At 44.7% G+C, this 21,460-nt stretch overlaps 2 protein-coding genes across 14 annotated transcripts in view; one reads left to right on the top strand and one right to left on the bottom strand.

Annotated features, from left to right (window-relative positions):
* The window catches only part of FBXL13 (F-box and leucine rich repeat protein 13), a 178,815-nt gene that overhangs the window by 44,871 nt on the left and 112,484 nt on the right, over positions 1-21,460 (bottom strand). For 7 of the 13 annotated variants that reach the window (XR_012156835.1, XM_073328536.1, XM_073328544.1 and 4 more), the window contains 5 exons: positions 13,552-13,650; positions 12,570-12,687; positions 12,240-12,402; positions 5,252-5,371; positions 3,453-3,579 (listed from right to left, as the gene is read on the bottom strand). Coding sequence is in view for 11 of the 13 variants with exons in the window: in XM_073328536.1 (XP_073184637.1) it covers positions 3,453-3,579; positions 5,252-5,371; positions 12,240-12,402; positions 12,570-12,687; positions 13,552-13,650 (627 nt within the window). In the remaining 2 variants the exon portion in view is untranslated. Of the gene's footprint in view, positions 1-3,452; positions 3,580-5,251; positions 5,372-8,953; positions 10,514-12,239; positions 12,403-12,569; positions 12,688-13,551; positions 13,651-21,460 lie in introns of those variants that run through there. The other 6 variants (XM_073328539.1, XR_012156836.1, XM_073328546.1 and 3 more) reach the window with 6 other exon arrangements.
* Positions 1-21,460, top strand: part of LRRC17 (leucine rich repeat containing 17) — a 60,211-nt gene that overhangs the window by 4,706 nt on the left and 34,045 nt on the right. The window lies entirely within an intron of this gene.

Genomic DNA, 21,460 nt, shown 5'->3' with positions numbered 1-21,460 from the left:
AATTATGCTTCTATATCTATATTTAGGCAATGGAAGCTGTTGGGTGTTGCCAGTTTTGAAAACCAGGCAAATCCCTAAATATGGCAGTTGGTGTTTGAATTTAGGCTCCTATTTATGAAATCTCAGCCCAGTAATCCAATCAAAACATTTTGAGAGATTGCATATGATTTTTAACAACTATATAAAATGTATTATGTATGTATGCAGTGGAGCAATTTTAACCTCCATCATTAGGACAGCTAATGGCTCAGGCCCCAAATTTAAAACAAAATTCTCTTCTGCAGTGCAAAAGCATGTTGCATATTCGGCATGTTTCAAACCTACTGAACTCCCTCTGACAGAATACTTGAAAAATATGCAATAGAGATCCGCTGTGCAGAGTGCAGAAAAGAATTTGGCCTTCATGGTTTCTACTTGTTAGCACCATTTAATGGTGTTGGATCCACTGGGCTTGAAACCTGATGACCTTAACTACGGTATTCAAAACTAACTTCTGCACAGTACTTACAAAGTCTAAATTACAAGTGTAAATATCTATCTTCTTTGAACTTCATTTAAATTATTATAAAAAGTGCATAAAATAAGTTTATATTAATCCCTCTTTCATCAAAAACTCAAAGCACATACAAATTAAATAATAGATGGTTAGATGACTTTTCATATCATGTCTCAAGATGTAAGGATATGATGTATACTGTAGGTACAGTATATAGCACAGAGAATGACAGTGTAATGGCCACTGTTAGCAGTTAGTTCAGAAATTACTACAATGATGAATGACAAGATGGGTGAGATAATATATTTTATTAGCCCGATTTTTGTTGGTGAGAGAGACAAACTTTCAAGTTTGAACTCTGACGAGTAGCGCTTTAACGTGGCTGTGTAGCTGCGGCACCAGCGCTGAGAGAGAGCTCTCTCAGCACTGTAAAAACACCCACCCCCACAGGGGGAGTAGCTACCAGCGCTGGGAGCATGGCTACACTGCCACTTTACAGCACTGAAACTTGCATCACTCAGGGGGGTGTTTTTTCACACCCCTGAGTGAGAAAGTTTCAGTGCTGTAAAGTGGCAATGTAGACAAGGCCTGATTACATTTTCCAGACCTAAAGAAGGTCTGTGTAAGCTGAAAAGCTTGTGTCTCATCAACAGAAGTTGGTCTAATAAAAGTTATTACATCGCCCACCTTGTCTCTCTAATATTCTGAGACCAATGCAGCTACAATAACACTGTATACTACAATGATGAATGGTAAATTTCAGGGATAACTTATCTGTCTTGTGGGAGGAGGGAAAACTGAATGTCTGAAAAAAACACATGTCTGAATGCTGTTGTGTCAGCAACAGAGTTTGGATGATTGCCTGCAGCATGGGGCTCTGCTGCACGTAAATGAGAATAAGAAGCAACATACAGTATCTTAATTGGCTAACTGTGGTCAAAAAACAGGAGAAAATCTAAAGAAAATTCTTATACTTACATTCTTGGCCACTGTCAGAGGACAGGATACTAGGCTTGATGGACCTTTGGTCTGACCCTGTATGGTCGTTCTTATGTTCTATTATAAAACTTTACAGTTTACAGTTCCAAGAATTCCAAATCTCACATAAAATATACTAAAAAAATACCAACAGTGATTAAATTATATTTTAAATTAAATTAAAATCCCTTGTTTCTCCCCCATTTGTGTTATCTGGGTTACTCTTTTCTTTTCTAGGCCTCCATCAAGGATAAGGAGTTTTTAATTGCTTTTGAACAAATACTGCTTTAGAGCCAAACACTGATTTTCTTGCTCACAGGTTTGCATAAGCAGGGTCTGAGTCAACACTGAAGGGCATATCTCCTATACTAAAACACACAGTAAGGAGTCCAGGGGAAAGAAATTGCTGCAGAGGTTTCTCTCGCAGTTTCTTCCAGACTTCTCTTTCAGGAGAGCAGGGTTTGGACTCCTATTGAAGAAGCAAATGACCTGGCTCCTAGCACTGTGGATCTTGGAGGATCTGCCAAGAGCCATGAACATTTGTGTCGAAGACCCACGTATCTAACTTGGCTCCAAGGCCCTCTACGGTTGTTTCCTGCTCCTGGCAACTTGACATCTTTGAAGCTACCTTGCCAGAGCTTCTTTCATTAGCAGCTATACCTTGGAGCACAATGTAAGGGGGCCTCTCTATTATAGCTGTTACAAATTTTTGTACATAAATGTGTTTTCAATGGAAAATGCAGTGTTCACACATTCAACATTTCCTTTGGCAAATTTTGATTCTGTCTAATTTTTTAATTTTCCCTCAAGCTTAATCAACCTGAGTCAAAACATTTCCATTTGTCAAACCGTACTGAAACATTTTTGTTTTGGATCAGTTCAACATAAATCTGTGTGAGTTTGAGCTGCAGCCAAGCCTCATGGGAGTTGTATGTAGTTTGAGTGTCTCATGTCTCCATTCTCCTTCATGGGCTGGGTTCCCTGACTGGACTACATCTCCCATGATGCACCACAGTTTCCTCCACTGGTTGAACAACCATTAGTGCAGCATAGGAGCCATCTGATCATGTGTGTCTTGGGGAACACACTATGCCTGGGAAGCCTGGCAACTTAAGACATAACAGTTTAAATCAGTTCAACAATCAAAAATTAAATATTTTGATTTGGGAATATCAAAACTTTTCATTTCAATATGCAATGTCAAAATGAAATGTTCCAAATTGAAATTTTTTTGGCAACTTTCCTTTCCATAAAACATTTCAACATTTCAACTTTTTGTCTTGATTCAGGATGAAAAGAATTTTTACAATATTAGAATTTTCCACAGGATGAAAATTTTGATTTGCAGCCAGCTTAATTCTCCCTGGAAAAGGGCTACAGAATGAGAAATTCAACCCTGGTCTGTATTACCTTTACAGCAGAATTCCCTCCGGACCCTGGGCAATGTGTATATCTCTCATCCAGCTCCTGGCCTTCCCCTGGATGCTCCAGGGTCTGAATCAAAGAGGGTTGGGTGCTGAAGGAAGAAGGTCACTGCACAGCCCCTTAATAAGGCAGTTTGGGGGCAGGGCCACTGAGTTCACAATTATGTGGAAATTTCCAATGTCCCAGAAATCCTGCATGGCAGCTGCAGAGAGGCATGGCATGGAACAATGAATGTCAAGGGTCTGAATTACAACTCCTTGGCTTGCCTGCAAGTCAGGGGGTTGAATTCCAAACCCCCACAGAGATCCCTTCACAAAGCCCAATTACTACACTGCCCTTTCTTAAGCTAAAACACTACTGCGGTTATGAAACTGTTTTTGAAATGTATCAAATTCATCAGTACAAAATAGTCTGCAAAGCTTTATGGAATATTTTAAAGATATGGTAACTTCACTACTTAATATTTGTGTGATTTTTTTAAACGGGGGTGTGGGTTACAAAGGAAAAATATCTAGGTAAGAAACGTATTGATTTTCTTTTATGGGGTTTTTACCATATCTGAGACAGTGGTTCCAGAAATATCAATAGACATCAATGAGGTCATGTTTCCCAGTGCCTCAATCCCAGCATCAGTCACACTTTCACAGTAACGAATATTCAGGTAGGTCAGATTTTGGCACCTAAATTAAAACACAGAAATGTGAGCTTTCCACTTCTTTATGGAAATGTTTTATGTTATGTACATTTTTTGTAATACCTTTGCTGGGATTTTCAAGGTAGCCTAAGAAATCAGGCACCCAGCTCCCATTCAGTTTCAGTAAGATTTGGGGACATGACTTGCTGAAAAATACAAGTATGTATTATGAGCTACAAAAATTAGAAACCAACAAATACTACAACCAAAATATGAAGAACAAACAGCAATCAAACACTACCCAAAATCAGAAACTTGGACTGCAATTTATCTACTTACACTTGCTTACACGTCCAAATAAGAAATAGAACCTAATTCTGAAACACTTACTGCCAGGAATAGTGTTCAGTACTGTAAGTAGCTATTTTGTCCAATGGGGCTACTCACAATTCTAAACATTTACACAGAGAGTATGTTTGAAGATGAAATCTAATTATAGAACACACTGCCAATTTGGGGCACCTGAGGTAGGCATTCAAGGTTATGAGCTACTCCAGCCAGTGGCAATAAGATCATGTAATCAAGACATAAGATTATGTAATAATAGCCTCAAAATATCCAAACTCTACAGAATATTTACTATTCTTAGTGTAGGTTTTTAATAAAAACATTGATCCAATGCAAAGGTTAAACTACCGACAATATCTGTTTCAAAACATATATTCTTAAATAACACTGTAGCCAAGTTTTCCTTATATTTGAACATCAAAACTACATGTCAGTTCTTTTGGGCCTAGCTCATCCTGATTCTGCACTATGGATGAAATCTACTATTTCATGCATGTTGTTTTTTTTTGAAAAATAATTCTGTACATTTTAAACACATTAAATAAGAATAATCCAATAATTCTCTTTTTGAATAAACTATGTTGTGCTAGACCCCCTCTTTGCTTGGTAGGTGCATTACAAGAGAGAAAAGTATTAAGAGCTTCTTCCTCATATACAGTCAGCAGATAGGAACCCTTCTAGTGCTCAAAAGAGCAGTAGGGGTACACCCAGCTAGTGCCCTAGCCCACACTCCATGGCCTCAAAGGAGTCTTGTCTGCCAGCTAAAAGACACAGGCATCCCCCAGTCTGCTAACATGCATGCTACTGTTAGCAGCAAACACTGTCAAATCATGAAAGTTGCTCCTGCTCAGAGGAGTAACTAACAGTGGCCTGCATTATGCCATCTTGTCCTGCAACTGCAAGATGACTTTTTGGTAGATATACAGCAGGCACTCCTCCAGTCCCCTTCCCGGTGTTCCTATTGAAGGTTAGATTTATAACTTGATGTGGAGGGGGTTTGCCATGCAGCTCTCATTAGTTTGTGCAACCATGGTTATGCATATTTATTGAGTTAAGAAAAATTAAAGACAGCTCTGCCACCTGGCAACAAGCTTTTAACCAGTTATACTTTGCTGAACTTCACTTTCCAGTTTTTTGAATGAGTAGAGATGAACTCTCAGTCATAGCGATCATTTTCATAGATTTTGAAGGCCAGAAGGTACCAATAGATTAGTCTGACCCCTGTAAAAACACAAGCTACAGAATTTCACCCAGTTACCCTTGTGTTGAGCCCTATAACTTGCCAAATTAAATTTTCTAAAAAATAATATTTTAAGAGAATAATTGCTAATTACCACCAGATTAATACTGGTGTCACAATAATACAGTACCTTTGGGCTATTTTCATGAGAGAGGCATCAGTGACATGGATACAGTTAGTGAAGTTCAGTTCTCTTAGCTTTGTCCCTGAAGATCCTTCTAAAAATGGACGTAAACCTGCATCACTGATTCTAAAATATAAATACAAAAACATATTCACACACACACACACTTTCATAATCCACATGATTCAATATATAATTTGCATCTGATGACTGGCATTACAGATGAACAGTGACTGAAACTGGTAGTTGCCCAACATCATTTATTTTAGCCGAATTTGAATAAGTAGCCAGGGGAAGAATTTGACAGTTTGGCTTATGAAAAAGAAGCCCTCTAATGGCACAGGTGCAATGGTAGAATGTATGAGTGGATACTGCATTACCTATACCAGCAAAATAGTCCTCCAGCAACAGTCCCACAGTGCCACTATTCCAGCAACAATGACCGCTCTAAACTTTGCTGCCCAGGCATCAAACAGACTGGAAAGCTGACCCTCTTCCCCTCCTCCCTTTGGAAGACCCAAGCATATTTTTGAAGTGCCTCCCTTCCGGTTCGCCCCCATTGGCAAGCACACCTTTGTGACCACATAGTTATGGTTCTCCACAAAACTCCAGCTAAACTTCAAGCTGCTGCCTGGTTCAGGAAAGAAGTCCTGGATTTCCTCAGCTTTTGAAGAGAAGGAACAGTGCAGAAGCTCCAGTCCCCCTGGGCAGTGGCCCCAGCTTGGGCTGCAGCCATGTGCTGCCTGCCATCCCGGTGCTCTGGGACTGTGGGAGAGGCTGTGGCTGTGCACCGCCTGCCCTCCCAGCATTTCAGGGCTGGGGGCAGGGTGTGTGGCCATGCACCGCCTGCCCTTCTGGTGCTCCAGAATTGTGGGGGGCTAAGGCTGCGCTGCCAGCGCTCTAGGGCTTGGGGAGCTAGCCTGGGGCAGGGATCGGTGGTTGCGGATGGGGGGGTCTCTGGCAGAGGGGGAATACGGAAGGGGTGTGGCCTCAGGTGGAAGGGGCGGGGCTGGGAGCTAGCCTCCCCCAGTCAATGGTTCATGTGCCACCCATGGTGGAGGGGACGGAAATGCATCTGTTGCACCGAGAGTAAAGGGAGACCACTAAAAAATCTAGGGCTAGCCCCTACATCTATCACTTCTATGCAGAGCCGGATGCCATACTTGATGGGGACACCACCTCCATCACCCCAGAAATTACCATGGACACCTCACAAGACCTGAAGGAAAGAACCCCAACAGTGACCAGCGATGGAGAGCTTGTTGAGGAGGGTGCATGTGAAGAATGCAGACAATGTGGAGAGCCAGGAGTGTAAACCAAATCTAACCCAGATGAGCCTGGAGGAAAAATTCACTGCTACTACTTGTTTCATGGCTTAAAAAATAAATTGCTCACATCTCGCAAAAATCCTTCCTACGCACACTCAAAATAACATCCAAAAGTGCATGGGGAGGAACCAAAGGAATTGCATTTCAAAAATGTTGGTTTATTTTAACAACATGCACTGGCAGTCATATGCAAAAAGAGAGCAATGTCAATAAAAGCATTGCAAGCAGAAAAAGAAAAACACTGATCCTGAAATCTGAGCATTCAAATAAAAACACATAGAAAATTTCAAATAATTCTTGCAAGCAATCCAGGAACTGCTCATTCAGACTACCTGATTTTCTATGGCTAACAGTATACAGTAAACACGTATTTTAAACATCAAAACATGCAGAGCTTTGGTTTTCCAATCCAAGAGTCTAAGCCCAAAACAAATTATTTGCATGCTGTAATTGGATCCGGAGGTAGAAAGAGTTTGTTTTTGGCTCTGTGGATCTTGGCCTTTAATTGACCTGCACGGCTAAGGAGCAGTAACCACTCTCCTCCTCTTTTGGAGTGTTGTGTTGATCTTGTCACAGATCTCCCTGTTATCATCTGGCACAACCTTGATAAAGTTTTAAAGGAGTTATTTTTTAAGTTTTGCCTTGAGATTTCTTGGAAGGGTTGCTTTTGTTGTTCCCTGGTATAGGAAACTTTCCCATGCCACTCTTCAATGAATTCTGGCAGCACCATCACTGCGAAGAGGCTAGCAGCATAAGGACCCAATGGCTTTGTGTTGCCTTGAGCAGTTGCCTTCTCTTGGCCTTTGACTACTTCATGAGTGATATTTTCAGCGAGAATCACCATTGCCTGTAATAAATGTTGCAATATTTACTGCACTATCTCTATATTTATTACCAAGACCATCACCCTCTCACTGCTATAGGCTCTGAAAAGTGCCCACATTATATTAATCATACTGGGAGCTGCTGAATTGTTCTAATACAAGCAGCCTGGAAAGTCTGACCCTATTCATATTTTTATGAATTTTTAGGGGAACTTTTGAGGGAATTTTCTCATTTATCTTTTTCTGGAGGCCAAGCCTTTAATTCTAACAATGTCTGTCTGTCTTGTTGTTTATCAGTGACCTTACCTAAGGTATCCTTGAGAGGCACCCACACACACACCTGTTGAAAAGACTAACTTTGATCAAAAGGAAAAAGAAACAGTCACTGGAGGACATGTTCTCAGATCTCTTCAGGACCTCCAGGTTCAAGATCCACAAAACAAGGGAGTTTAGAGAAATCACTTGCTGGAGGAGAGGCAGAAGGACTAGGAGGTGCATAGTGAAGTCCACCAAGACATCATGCAGCTCCTGGAACAGCATATTCAGATAAAAAGCTCCCAAAAACTTTCACTCCAGCAGCCATTGCAATGCTTGGACAATTGTAGGGTTCCAGGACCTGGCCCATAGGACCCCCCCCCCCCAGTCTCCCAGCATAGTGTGTCACACTATCCCTTCCACTCAACCCCAGTGAGTGAACCTACTCTGATAGGTGATTCATACAGGAAAACTCAGCACCTTTTTTTTAAATGGTTTTAAATGGGGTTTTGTTGAAGTGTTATTGTTTATAACTGTTCAGTAAAGTTTGGTTTGTGAAAATCACGATTTATTTTGTCTTATAAGACATCCATGTGACCCGCAAACCAATATCCTCTCTCCAGATTCAAACAGTATATTAACAATTCATTTCTAATTATTCAGATACAAGCAAACTACAATTGAATTACAAAGTGATACAAATAAACACAAAGCAAAATACTGGCTTACTACAGAACACCATCTAAAATGTGCTCTTAAAGCCTCCTTCAACTTTCCAGCACTTTGGTGTGCTCTTGTAATTGCCCCTGGGTTTGGATGTTCAAAATCAGACAGATTTTCCAGTTCCCCTCCTCCATCTTGTTTGTAATGTTTCTCCATTTGCCTCACAAATATGATGTGTCACACATTGCAGCAATAATAGGAATATTTGGCTCACTGAGATCCAGTGTAGTTATGAGACAATTCCACCATCCTTTCCATCTACCAGATGCACATTCAACAATCATCTTGCACCCAGCTCAGAGGATAGTTATATCTTTTCTTACTGTTGTCCATGAGCCCAACATGTGGCTTCATAAGCCAGGGAAGCAAAGGGTAGATTGGGACCCCCAAGAATCACAGTTGGGATTGCAGTCTCGCCACTGTGAAGGTGCTGGTCCAGGAAAAATCTCTGTGAATGCAGCTTGTCATCAAAGTTGTGGTTCCTGAAAATGCAAGTATCATGCACCTTGCCAGACAGCCCAATGTTAATGTCAGTGAAGCATCCCCAGGGATCCACCAGTGTTTGCATAACCTGGAAAAGTATTCCTTTCTGTTTATATATTCAGAAGCAAGACAGAATCAGGATATGTCTCTCATAGTGCAGCCTGGGAAGCCCACAGCACTCAATCCATCTATTATTTCCTGCACATTGTGCAGAGTCACAATCCTGCGTAGCAGGACATTTTTAATGGTATTCCACACCTGGATGACAACAGCCCCTACTGCGGACTTCCCAACATGGAATTGATTGTCTATAAATGGATAGCAATCCAGTATTGCTAGCTTCCACAGCATGATTGCCACCTGTTTCCCCACTGTCAAAGCAGCTCTCATTTTGGTGTCTCTGTGCAGGAGGACTGGGATAAGATCTGCACACAATTCCAAAAATGTGGCCTTCTGCATTACACACTTACACTGGTACCCCAGATTTGCATCATGATGTGATCCCACAATTCAGTGCTCATTTCACGGGCCCAGAAGCACTACTCCACCATGTGCAACTGGTGAATGTCTGCAGTACCTGGCGATTTTTGTTCCCTGTCTGCAGCATCCACTCCTGCTCAAATTTCTCATTTTCACTGCTGCATGCCTGGCCACTGTAGTAGCTCTGGGGTTCTGCAAATACAGAAGAATCAGGCCCAGCTGCCCTATTCCTACAACAGACACAAGAACTCCAGCATTCTGTTCACCATTTATGCTTCTGCCAGTGAGATGGCAGAGAGATCGAAAACTGGTGCAAATAATTGTGGGAATTTTAAAAAATACAGCACAAAAATATAAGATCATGGGATGGAGACTGGAGTAGAGCAAATTGTGGGAACTTGAATCTAAGTTCCCATACGCTTTCTTGACAGGAATGCTGACATCCCACAATGCACTTTCTAAATGTCCCACAAGGCAATGTGCCAGATCATGCAGTGCACACTGGGAAACCTACCCACAGCAATGTGTGTCTTGCCAATACAACTTCTCACAGTGTAGACAGGAAGCACCAGCAAAGTGTGCACACAGCGCAGCAACGTTACAATGTCAACAGCCCTATGTAGGTAAAAATGTTACTGGTAAATCCTTCTAGTGTAGACATGGCGTAAATGTTAAAGCAGAAAATTCAGGCAGCTGTCTCCACTGTCATAATGTCATGCCACTACAGTAGCACATCTCAACACAACATAAATTATATTTACATGCATTGTTATCACATTGTGATGCAGCATCAACAAGCCCAAAAGTGATTTAATTGCTTGTGAATCATCATCACCATCATCATCATGTTCCCATTGTTTAGGGCCGTGATGAAGCTCTTCCACTCCTGTCTGTTTCTGGCAAGTCTTTCAATGGTTCCCCAGCAGTGCCCCAGGTTTTTCAGCTCAGCTTCCACAGTTCTTTGCCATGTTGTTTTCAGGTGGCTTTGTTTTCGCTTGCCTTCAGATGTCCATCTTATTGATATTCTGGTGATGGAATCAGTTTCCATCTGAAACACAAGGCCAATCCATCTCCAACGCCTCCTGGCAATGATGGTGCTCAGATCCTCTTGGCTGCCCTGTGTCGATAGATCTTGGTTTGAGATTGTTCTGGGCCAAAAGATACAGAGGATTTTTCTGAAATGAAGACAGTTTGGACATGTCATACTTTCTCATTCCCCAGCATTCTGCACTATAAAGTAGTGTTGAAAGTACGCAACTCTGATAGATCTTGAGTTTGGTTTTGGTGTTGTATTTTGATGATTTCCAGACTGTATTTAACCTCCTAAAGGTGTTCCTGGTTTTACTAATTCTGTTCCGGATGTCCTGGCTTATTCCACCATCCTGGCTGATGGTGCTGCCCAAGTATGTGAACATTTCTACATTGGTGAAAACATGATCCTCTATCTGTACTGGTGATGAGGCAATATTAAAGGTAATGATATCTGTCTTATTGTGGTTGATCTTGTCCTCTGGTGTCCGTGCCTTGTCGTGGCAGGACAGCTTGCATGCTCTAACAATCCCCAGAGTCTGTGTTGGCGGGGGCTTTTTGCTCCTGGCAGGTTCAACCATGCTGGACTGGTCTGTGGGGGAGGGGCCAGACAAAACAGACACTCTGGTCCTCCAGGTTGGGGATTAGGCACAGGGCTAACAACCCTATCCCGTAAAAAACAAAATATGTTACGAAAACAGCAGCGGAGAAATCGACCATTCCTGTGTGTGATGGCCTTCAGGAGTCAATGACCTATATGATTGCCAGTGGTGAAAGCCAAAAGGAAGCCAGTGGCATGAAGGCTGACGTGCTCAACACTAAGACAAAAACCAAACTCATTTTTTGGAACATATGGACAATGTACGAAACAGGGAAGCTAGCTCAGGTCACAGCAGAGATGAGATGCTCCAGCTTACACATCCTGGGTGTCAGCGAGAGCAGATGGACAGGATCAGGAAGATTAACAACAGCCTTGGGAGAAACTTTACTGTATTCTGGACGGGATGATGGACAATACCATGAGAGCGTTGCCATCCTTTTGCTTGTGAATGTAGCCCCTTAAAATTAGGATGACCCTAGAAATCTCAAGATAAGTAGCAATCCAATTGCATGGCACTATTTAATGGGCCACTGCCAAGATTTAAATAATTTTTTGCACTCATCCCTCCTGACACATCCACTACACCACAAAACCTAGAATGGGGACAGTTTTAGGGTTCTTTTGTGCTGTTCTGGAGCATGGGCCAGGATCTGGTCCATAATCTATTTGTTATTTGGCTTTTTTTCTAATAACGTAATACAAATTTAAATTTGAAAACAGATTTTACATCAAATCTATTTTTCTGCAGTAACGCAACTTGCTGCTTTTATGCTGATAACTGTGAAAAAGAAGGTAATTTTGTTAATGTCCTAGTACTTCCTAGTCCGAATACATTATCTCCATCTTCAAGAAGCTAATAAAACAAGCTTAATCTCTAATTTCCCTGTCCCACTGTACATTCTATTCTGTTTCGTACTATCCTCACTATGGCCTGAATCCAGCAGAGTACTTAAGTACATGCCTGGGACTACTCATGTGCTTAGAGTTACATGCGTGCTTAAGTGCTCTGCTAGATATGGGTACTAATCAATATTTATATCCAATGTATTTTTCAAAACATGCTACAGAAAAAAACCCTATTTTTATTTGGTACATATTTGGTATATTTGGAACAAAAATGTACCAAATATGCAATACTTTAAAAAATAAATTAATACTATATTTATTAGCACAGTCAGAGCATTTAAATCTGAAAGCAATTCACCTTAAGAGGAATATAAATGATTTAACTAAAATAAATAGATCACAGAAAACTGGATGTAATTTATTACCTTACACAGTCTGCTAAATTCAATACAAGAATATACTTCAACGGAGAAATTGTCTTAAGACTGACATCTGTAATCTTCTGGCAATCAGCCATATAAATGTGCTTAATTTGTGGGCAGGATTTGCTCATCAACTGGAAACTTAAATCAGTAATCCGATTATTCCCTGTTGAATTACATGAAGGTATAAATCACATATTAGCCATGCATTAAGGACTTGATCCAAATCCCCACTGAAATTAATTGAAATGCTCCTACTGATTTCAAATGAGCCAGATCAGACTCTAAAAGCATAAATTAATAATTCTACTGAAATACTGTAAAGTCACTGACCTTCAATTCTGACCTTGACAAGTTTACATTCAGCAAGGGCTTTAAAAGCTACATCAGAAAGATGTGGAGAGTCCAGAAAAACAACAGACATAATCTGTTGGCATTTTTCAACTAAAGCCTTTGAAAAGAAAACAAAAAAAGGATGATTAAACAGAACATCCACATTTGTGGTATGTCACATAGCCAAAAACTAACTAATATTTTGTTCACTGATCTAATAACAACCATTGTGTTTTCTGTAGCTCACGAAAGCTTATACTCAAATAAATTGGTTAGTCTCTAAGGTGCCACAAGTACTCCTTTTCTTTTTGCGAATACAGACTAACACAGCTGTTACTCTGAAACCAATGGTACAGATATTCAACTTAAAATCTTGTATTTTTTTATTATAATTTAAAACATAAGGGGGAAAATATCAGTGACCCGAGGGATGCTGGGAGGGCGGGGGGCAGAAACACAAGAGTATACATCTAGTATAACAATTAGATTTGCAGAAGCTTGAATTTTTTTTTACCATATCTGTGGCCCTATTGTACCTTCAGTTTTAATGCAGAACTCTTCATTGAAGTCAACAGGAAGTTCTCTGCAAAAAATCAGCAGCACAATATTGGCTTGATATTCTATACTAATGGCCAGCTAAACTTTGATTTAATACAAAATAAAGCCAAACAGGTCTTATTTATAAGATAGGAGATTATGCTTTGATTGTGCCAATGCACAGGTGGGAAAAGATGGAACAACTGTTGAAAGTTTCTGAGAGTAATCAAGTGTTAAAAGGACTTGTAAATCTGGTCTGGAATAAAATTGATCTAATTTGTTTGGTGATTTTTAAAAATATATATTCTTGTAAAAAGTGTTTAAAGGGTAAAATTCTCCTATTAGACTGCATGTGCGTAGCTCCCTTTGAAGTCAATGTGAAAGGTACACATGTATTCAATGGCAGAAATTTCCCCTAAATGCAAGGTTGTTTTCAATTTCTTACTTGAATACATTTGTCTGTAAGAGTTGGCATATCATTGATTACCAAGTGCTTAATCCCACTGCAGCTGTTAGCAATATATCTGAAGCCATCAACAGAGATCTAATTAAAAAAAAAAGAAATCAGATTTTATAAAGCATTTACAGGAAACTCAACAAAGAAAAAACAGTTACTAACCTTTCTGTAACTGTTGTTCTTCAAGATGTGTCGCACACGTCCATTCCAACGTAGGTGTATGCGCACCCCAAGCACACTTGCTGGAATTTTTTCCCTAGTGCAGTGATTCCCAAACTTGTTCCGTTGCTTGTGCAGGGAAAGCCCCTGGCGGGCCGGGCCGGTTTGTTTACCTGCCGCGTCTGCAGGTTCGGCCGACTGTGGCTCCCACTGGCCACAGTTCGCTGCTCCAGGCCAATGGGAGCTGCTGGAAGCGGCAGCCAGGACGTCCCTCCACCCACGCCGCTTCCAGCAGCTCCCTTTGGCCTGGAGCAGCGAACCGCGGCCAGTGGGAGCCGCGATCGGCCAAACCTGCAGACGCGGCAGGTAAACAAACCAGCCCGGCCCGCCAGGGGCTTTCCCTGCACAAGCGGCGGAACAAGTTTGGGAACCACTGCCCTAGTGGTATCCATCAGGTCAGCTCTGACACCCTCTGGTGCTGCACTCATAGGGCCCTGCCAACCCCACTCCCCTTCAGTTTCTTCTTACTGACTGACTCAAAGAAGAGGGGATAGAGGGTGGGTTTTGGCATGGACATGTGCAACACATCTCAAAGAACAACAGTTAAAGAATGGTTAGTAACTGTTTTTTGTTCTTCAAGTGGTTGCACATGTCCATTCCAATGTAGGTGACTCACAAGCAGTTGTACAGGAGGTGGGCTTGGAGTTCATACAGCTGGCTATAAGACTGCGTGGCTGAAATTGGCATAATCTCTAGCTTGCTGGGTGATGGCATAGTGCAGGGATAGCAAAACGTACTGACCCTCCAAGCCGCATATGACAATCTTCAGAAGTTCGAGAGCTGGGCGCACCTTCCAGGGCTTGGGGCTTCTGCCCTGAGGTAGGGTGGTGGGGGTAGGGGCTTCAGCTGGCGCCTCCCCTGGGGCTGAAGCCCTGGAGACCCAGCAGGCACCTCTGTGGGGCTGAATCCCCTAGACCAGGAGATGGCAAACTTTTTGGCCCAAGGGCCACATCTGGTGGGGAAACTGTATGCAGGGCCATGAACGTAGGGCTGCGGCAGGAGGTTGGGGTGCGGGAGGGAGTACGGGGTGTGGGAGGGGGTGCAGTGTGCAGGAAGGGACTCAGGGCAAGGGGTTGAGGTGCAGGAAGGGTGTGTGGTGTGGCAGGGGGCTAAGGGCAGGGGATTGGGGTGCGGGGTGCAGCAGGGGGTTGGGGTGCGAGCTCCAGCCTAGCACCACTTACCTCAAGTGGCTCCAGGGTGGCAACAGCACGCAGCAGAGCTAAGGCAGGCTCCCTGCCTGCCCTGGCCCCATGCCGCTCCCGGAAGTGGCCAGCATGTCCGGCAGTGGCTCCTAAGGGTGGGTGGGTTGCCACTTGCCTGAGGGTACCACTCCCGTGCGCTGCCCTTGCCTGAGGATACCACCCCCGAAGCTCCCATTAGCCATGGTTCCCCATTCCCAGCCAATGGGTGCTGCGGGGGGCAGTGCCTGCAGGTGAAGGCAGTGCATGGAGCCCTCTGCCCCTCCCTCCCCCAGGGGCCGCAGGGACGTGGTGCAATCCCGTGGGCCGGACTGAAAAACCTGACTGGCTGGATCCAGCCTGCGGGCCGTAGTTTGCCCTCCCCTGCCCTAGACCCCCATCCCTGCTGGACAGAAGCCCCTTGCCCCACCATCTTGCTGCAGGGCAGAAGCCCTGAGTTCCCCTCCTCCCCCGTCACAATCTGGTAGGTGGAGAATGGGGAGACCTGGGGAGCTACATGAGCCACACTTTCACTGTAAAAGAGTTACAAGCTGCAAGCTGCTGTTTGGCCATTCCTGGCATAGTTCACTGAGAATGTGTGCACTGAGGACCAGGTCACTGCTCTGCAGATGTCCTGAATAGGGACTTGCACTAGGAAAGCAGCCAAGGAGGCCTGCAATCTTGTGGAATGAGCAGCCAGGTTAGTTGGGGGAAGAACACCTGCAAGTTCATAACACGCCTGAATGTATGAAGTAATCCAGGATGAAATTCTCCGGGTGAAGATGGAAAGGCCCTCGTCAAGGTTCCTCCCCCACTCTGAACTCTAGGGTACAGATGTGGGGACCTGCATGAAAAACCTCCTAAACTTATCTTTACCAGCTTAGGTCAAAACTTCCCCAAGGTACAAAATATTACACCCGTTATCCTTGGATTGGCCGCTACCACCACCAAACTAATACTGGTTACTGGGGAAGAGCTGTTTGGACGCGTCTTTCCCCCCAAAATACTTCCCAAAACCTTGCACCCCACTTCCTGGACAAGATTCGGTAAAAAGCCTCACCAATTTGCCTAGGTGACTACAGACCCAGACCCTTGGATCTTAAGAACAATGAACAATCCTCCCAACACTTGCACCCCCTCTTTCCTGGGAAATGTTGGATAAAAAGCCTCACCAATTTGCATAGGTGACCACAGACCCAAACCCTTGGATCTGAGAACAATGAAAAAGCATTCAGTTTTCTTACAAGAATACTTTTAATAAAAATAGAAGTAAATAGAAATAAAGAAATCCCCCCTGTAAAATCAGGATGGTAGATACCTTACAGGGTAATTAGATTCAAAACATAAAGAACCCCTCTAGGCAAAACCTGAAGTTACAAAAAAGATACACAGACAGAAATAGTTATTCTATTCAGCTCAGTTCTTTTCTCAGCCATTTAAAGAAATCATAATCTAACACGTACCTAGCTAGATTACTTACTAAAAGTTCTAAGACTCCATTCCTGGACTATCCCCGGCCAAGACAGAATATAGACGGACACACAGACCCTTTGTTTCTCTCCCTCCTCCCAGCTTTTGAAAGTATCTTCTCTCCTCATTGCTCATTTTGGTCAGGTGCCAGCGAGGTTACCTTTATCTTCTTAACCCTTTACAGGTGAGAGGAGCTTTCCCCTGGCCAGGAGGGATTTCAAAGGGGTTTACCCTTCCCTTTATATTTATGACAGCCCTTCATTCTCTCTGCTATCGCTATGAACAGCTGAGTTGATCTGCAGAATGGTTTGGCCTTTTGTACATAGAAAGCTAGAGCCTATGTAACATCCAAAGAGTGTAGGCACTGTTCCTCTCTGTTTGTATGTGATTTAGGGTAGAATACAAGCAGGAAGATTGGCACCCGCCCCCAAGGTCCCTGGTTGTGGTGGCCACCAATGAAAGAGATCAACAAGGTCAAGTGGGATCCATGCCCAAGGCGAAAGATCCAAAGAAATTGGACCTTTTCGGCAGAAAGGCCTACTCCATGGCAGGTGTGGAGGGAGGGGGGGGGGGCGACGACACTACAGCTCCACATAGCGAACCAGCAAGCCTTGCTAGGCCGCTATGATTTTAGTATGTGGGAGTCCATGCTAAAATGTAAGGACTTGCTCCTCCAGGAGTCTAGACATGAGTTCTCTTCTTTAGTTGAGAAAGGGAAAACAGTGGCAAGGGCCTCCCTACAGGCAGCTCTGGATGCCGCTGATTCCATGGCCAGACCAATGGCCACAGCTGGTAACCATGCACAGTAGCTCGTGGTTGCAATCCTCGGGATTTCCTCATGAGGTGCAACCAATCTTCCAAGTCCTCCCCTTTGAAGGGTCCTTGCTCTTTTCAGAGAAAACAGATGCTAGGCTCCATGTTTTTAAAGACTCTATGACGACTTTAAAATCTCCAGGTTTGTATACCCCTGCAGTATCCAGAAAACACTAGAGGTCCCAACAGATTGGCTGCTACTTTGCCCAGCCAGCCAGGCAAGATCAACAGAGGAGGAAGATCGGGGGTTCAGGTGTAGCCTCATCTGCTAACCTCTTCAACAGAACCATGCAGACTGATCCCAGACACTCGGGGAGCTCAAAGCACTCATTTTGACAAGATGCATGAGGTCGACCTTACAATCCCCTCAACACCTGATCCTGCTACTCCCTTGTTTTCCAACTGACATTCCCGCTTCCTCAATGCCTGGACCCACATTACCTCAGATCATTGGGTTGTAAGTACAATAGAAGTGGGATACACCATCCAATTTTTGTCTACCCCAACTTCCCACCTGCTCTGTATGCTTCGCTGTAGGAGAGAGGGAGGCAGGGGTTTGCCACAGTGCCCTGGCTGGGTCAATAATGGTCTCACTGAGTGGTAAAGCCACCCTAGAGGGAACCGCTGCTGACAAAATATCTAGGAATCTATGAGTTGTCTCCTTGACAACCTCTGCCTGTATACCCAAGTTCAAAGCCACCCACTTTAACAAGTCCCAGTAGTCCTTGTAGTCAGGCTATGACTGGCTGAGGAGCTTCTGCCACTTCCTCTGTATCAGCAGAGACCTGCAGGACTTATTCCAGAGGCTCAGTACCGGGTTCGGTACCAGAGTCTGGGTCAGTGGTCTCTTGACACGGTACTGGGGGTGCTACTTTCCAAGGCCACAGAGTATGGTCACCTTGAGAGGGTGCCATGGGCCAGCAGAAACCCCCATTGGTTCCAAAATGGCAACTGCATAGGAGCCGGTCCCCATGCACCTGGTGACCAAGCATTCAGCAGCTCCCCTGTATTTGGGGTCACAGTAGTATAGGAATGGCCTGTGGAACAGTGCAGGCAGCTATGACGACAGGAAGAATAAGACCCCATTTTGGACTCTGATGAAGAAGACGACCTGTGACGGGGAAACCAAGGCAGTGCCGTTCCCCTCCGTGCCGGTTCTTGGCATCATGGAGAAGATTGTGCAGATGCTACCAAAGTGGGTTTTCACCTTGAGGGCGGTTGCGGTGCCAGGCAAAGTCCTGGAGATGGCTCTCTGCCACTCAGCGGTACCAGCGGTGCTGAGTCTTGAATCTCCGGGGACACAGGTACTGGTAGGGAAAGTAGGTCCCTGGCCACTGTAAATGTCTCCAGAGTCAACAGTACTGCAAACTGATCTGTATGCTGTCTGCCCGAAAAAGATGCCTTCTGTGCTGGCATCAGTGGAACTTGAGGAGGTACCGAAGCTGAAGGCAGCTGCTCTTGCAGTCCCAGGGAGGAAGAGTGGCTCAATGCAGGCTCTATCATGGTCCCCGTGCCTACTTGTCTTTGGCACTGGAGATTAACTCTTCTGCTGCTGCTTTCTATGTTTCTTCTTTGGCACTGGAGATGAAGATCAGTGCCAGGAATCATGACCGTTATGAGGAGGGCTCCGCACAGAAGCTGAGGTGCTTGGTGCCGAGTCCAAGAAACACAGTTCTGAAGTGGGACTTAGGGCTGCCTCCATGAAAAGGACCTTCAATCTTGCTCTCCGATCCTTCTTGGTACAGGGTTTGAAGATCTTGCAAATCTGGCAGCAGTCTTTCCTGTGAGATTCCCCAAGCACTTGAGACAACTCGAGTGCAAGTGACTTAATGGCATTGACTTGCCACAGAAAGTGCAAGGCTTGATGCCCAATGACTGAGGCATGCCCTGGCTCTGGGAAGGCAAACAACCTTGCTAACGAAGAGCGGAGGCGTCCGAAACAATCTATTAAAACTATTCAACTATTTGAACTAACTACTAACTATCAAACTACAGTAACTATTTACACTAAAGAAATAGAAAAAGCCACTAGGAGGAATTGCCTAAGCAATGAAAGGAGTTCCAGCCACTGTCCTGGGCGATAAGAAGGAAATGAAGGGGAACGGGTTCAGCAGAGCCCTTTATACCAGTGCTATGAATGCACAGCACCAGACAGTGCTGGAGCCGACCTGACAGATATCACTAGAGTAGAAAATTCCAGCGTCTGTGCTTGGGGCATGCAAAACCCCATACTGGAATGGACATGTGCAAGCACTCAAAGAAGAACAGTACGGTAAGAGCTAGAGGTATGTTCCAATATTGCAGAATTGCTTGTACCTCCATACTAAGTGAACTATAAAACATATCAATTCAAACTACTAAACAAGTAAAGAACATGTATATAGTATTAGTGTAACAGACTACTTATAACTGTAAAGGCTTGAGATGCTTGACTTGGCACTTTAAAGAACTAAACAGTGGTTCATCTAGCACAGGGGTGGGCAAACTTTTTGGCCCAAGGGCCACATCTGGGTACGGAAATTGTATGGCGGGCAATGATCGCTCATGAAATTGGGGTGTGGGGTGCAGGAGGGGGTGAGGACTCTGGGGTGGGGCCAGAAATTAGGAGTTCAGGGTGTGGGAAGGGGCTTCGGTCTAAGGCAGGGGGCTGGAGTGCGGGGGGTGGGGGTGAGAGTTGCAGCTGGGGGTATGGGCTCTGGGGTGGGGCTGGGGGTGCAGGAGGGTGCTCTGGGCTGGGACCAAGGGGCTCAGAGGGCAGGCGGGGGATCAGGGCTATGGCAGGGGATTGGGGTGCAGGAGGGGGTCACGGGTGCAAGCTCCAGGCAGTGCTTCCCTCAAGCAGCTCCCCAAAGCAGCAGCATGTCCCTCCTCTGGCTCCTACGTGTAGGGACAGCCAGGGGGCTCCACACGCTGCCCCGTCCGCAGGTGCTGCCTCTGCTGCTCCCACTGGCCGCGGTTCCTGGCCAATTGGAGCTGCGGGGATGGCGCTTGGGGCAGGGGCAGTGTGCAGAGCCCCTGGCTGCCCCTACACATAGGAGCCAGAGGTGGAACATAGAATCATAGAATATCAGGGTTGAAAGAGACCTCAGGAGGTCATCTAGTCCAACCCCCTGCTCAAAGCAGGACCAAACCCCAACTAAATCATCCCAGCCAGGGCTTTGTCAAGCCTGACCTTAAAAACTTCTAAGGAAGGAGATTCCACCACCTCCCTAGGTAACCCATTCCAGTACTTCACCAACCTCCTAGTGAAAAAGTTTCTCTTAATATCCAACCTAAACCTCCCCCACTGCAACTTGAGACCACTACTCCTTGTTCTGTCATCTGCTACTAATGAGAACAGTCTAGATCCATCCTCTTTGGAACCCCCTCTCAGGTAGTTGAAAGCAGCTATCAAATCCCCCCTCATTCTTCTCTTTTGCAGACTAAATAATCCCAGTTCCCTCAGCCTCTCCTCATAAATCATGTGCTCCAGCCCCCTAATCATTTTTGTTGCCCTTCATTGGACTCTCTCCAATTTTTCCACATCCTTCTTGTAGTGTGGGGCCCAAAACTGGACATAGTACTCCAGATGAGGCCTCACCAATGCCGAATAGAGGGGAATGATCACATCCCTCGATCTGCTGGCAATGCTCCTACTTATACAGCCCAAAATGCTGTTAGCCTTCTTGGCAACAAAGGCACACTGTTGACTCATATCCAGCTTCTCATCCACTGTAACCCCTAGGTCCTTTTCTACAGAATTGCTGCCTAGCCACTTGGTCCCTAGTCTGTAGCCGTGCATGGGATTCTTCCATCCTAAGTGCAGGACTCTGCACTGTCCTTGTTGAACCTCATCAGATTTCTTTTGGCCCGATCCTCTAATTTGTCTAGGTCCCTCTGTATCCTATCCCTACCCTCTAGCATATCTACCACTCCTCCCAATTTAGTGTCATCTGCAAACTTGCTGAGGGTGCAACCCACGCCATCCTCCGATCATTAATGAAGATATTGAACAAAACCGGCCCCAGGACCAACCCTTGGGGCACTCCGCTTGATACTGGCTGCCAACTAGACATGGAGCCATTGATCACTACCCACTGAGCCCGATGATGACATACCGCTGCTTCCAGGAGCTGTGCCGAGCCACGGCATGGGGCGGGGCAAGCCCCGGACTCTGCTCCCCAGCAGGAGCTTGAGGGCCGGATTAAAACATCTGAAGGGCTGGATGTGGCCCCTGG

This window comes from Lepidochelys kempii, chromosome 1 (assembly GCF_965140265.1).
Source record: "Lepidochelys kempii isolate rLepKem1 chromosome 1, rLepKem1.hap2, whole genome shotgun sequence".
NCBI lineage: Eukaryota > Metazoa > Chordata > Testudines > Cheloniidae > Lepidochelys > Lepidochelys kempii.
This window is presented reverse-complemented; position numbering and strand designations above follow the sequence as displayed.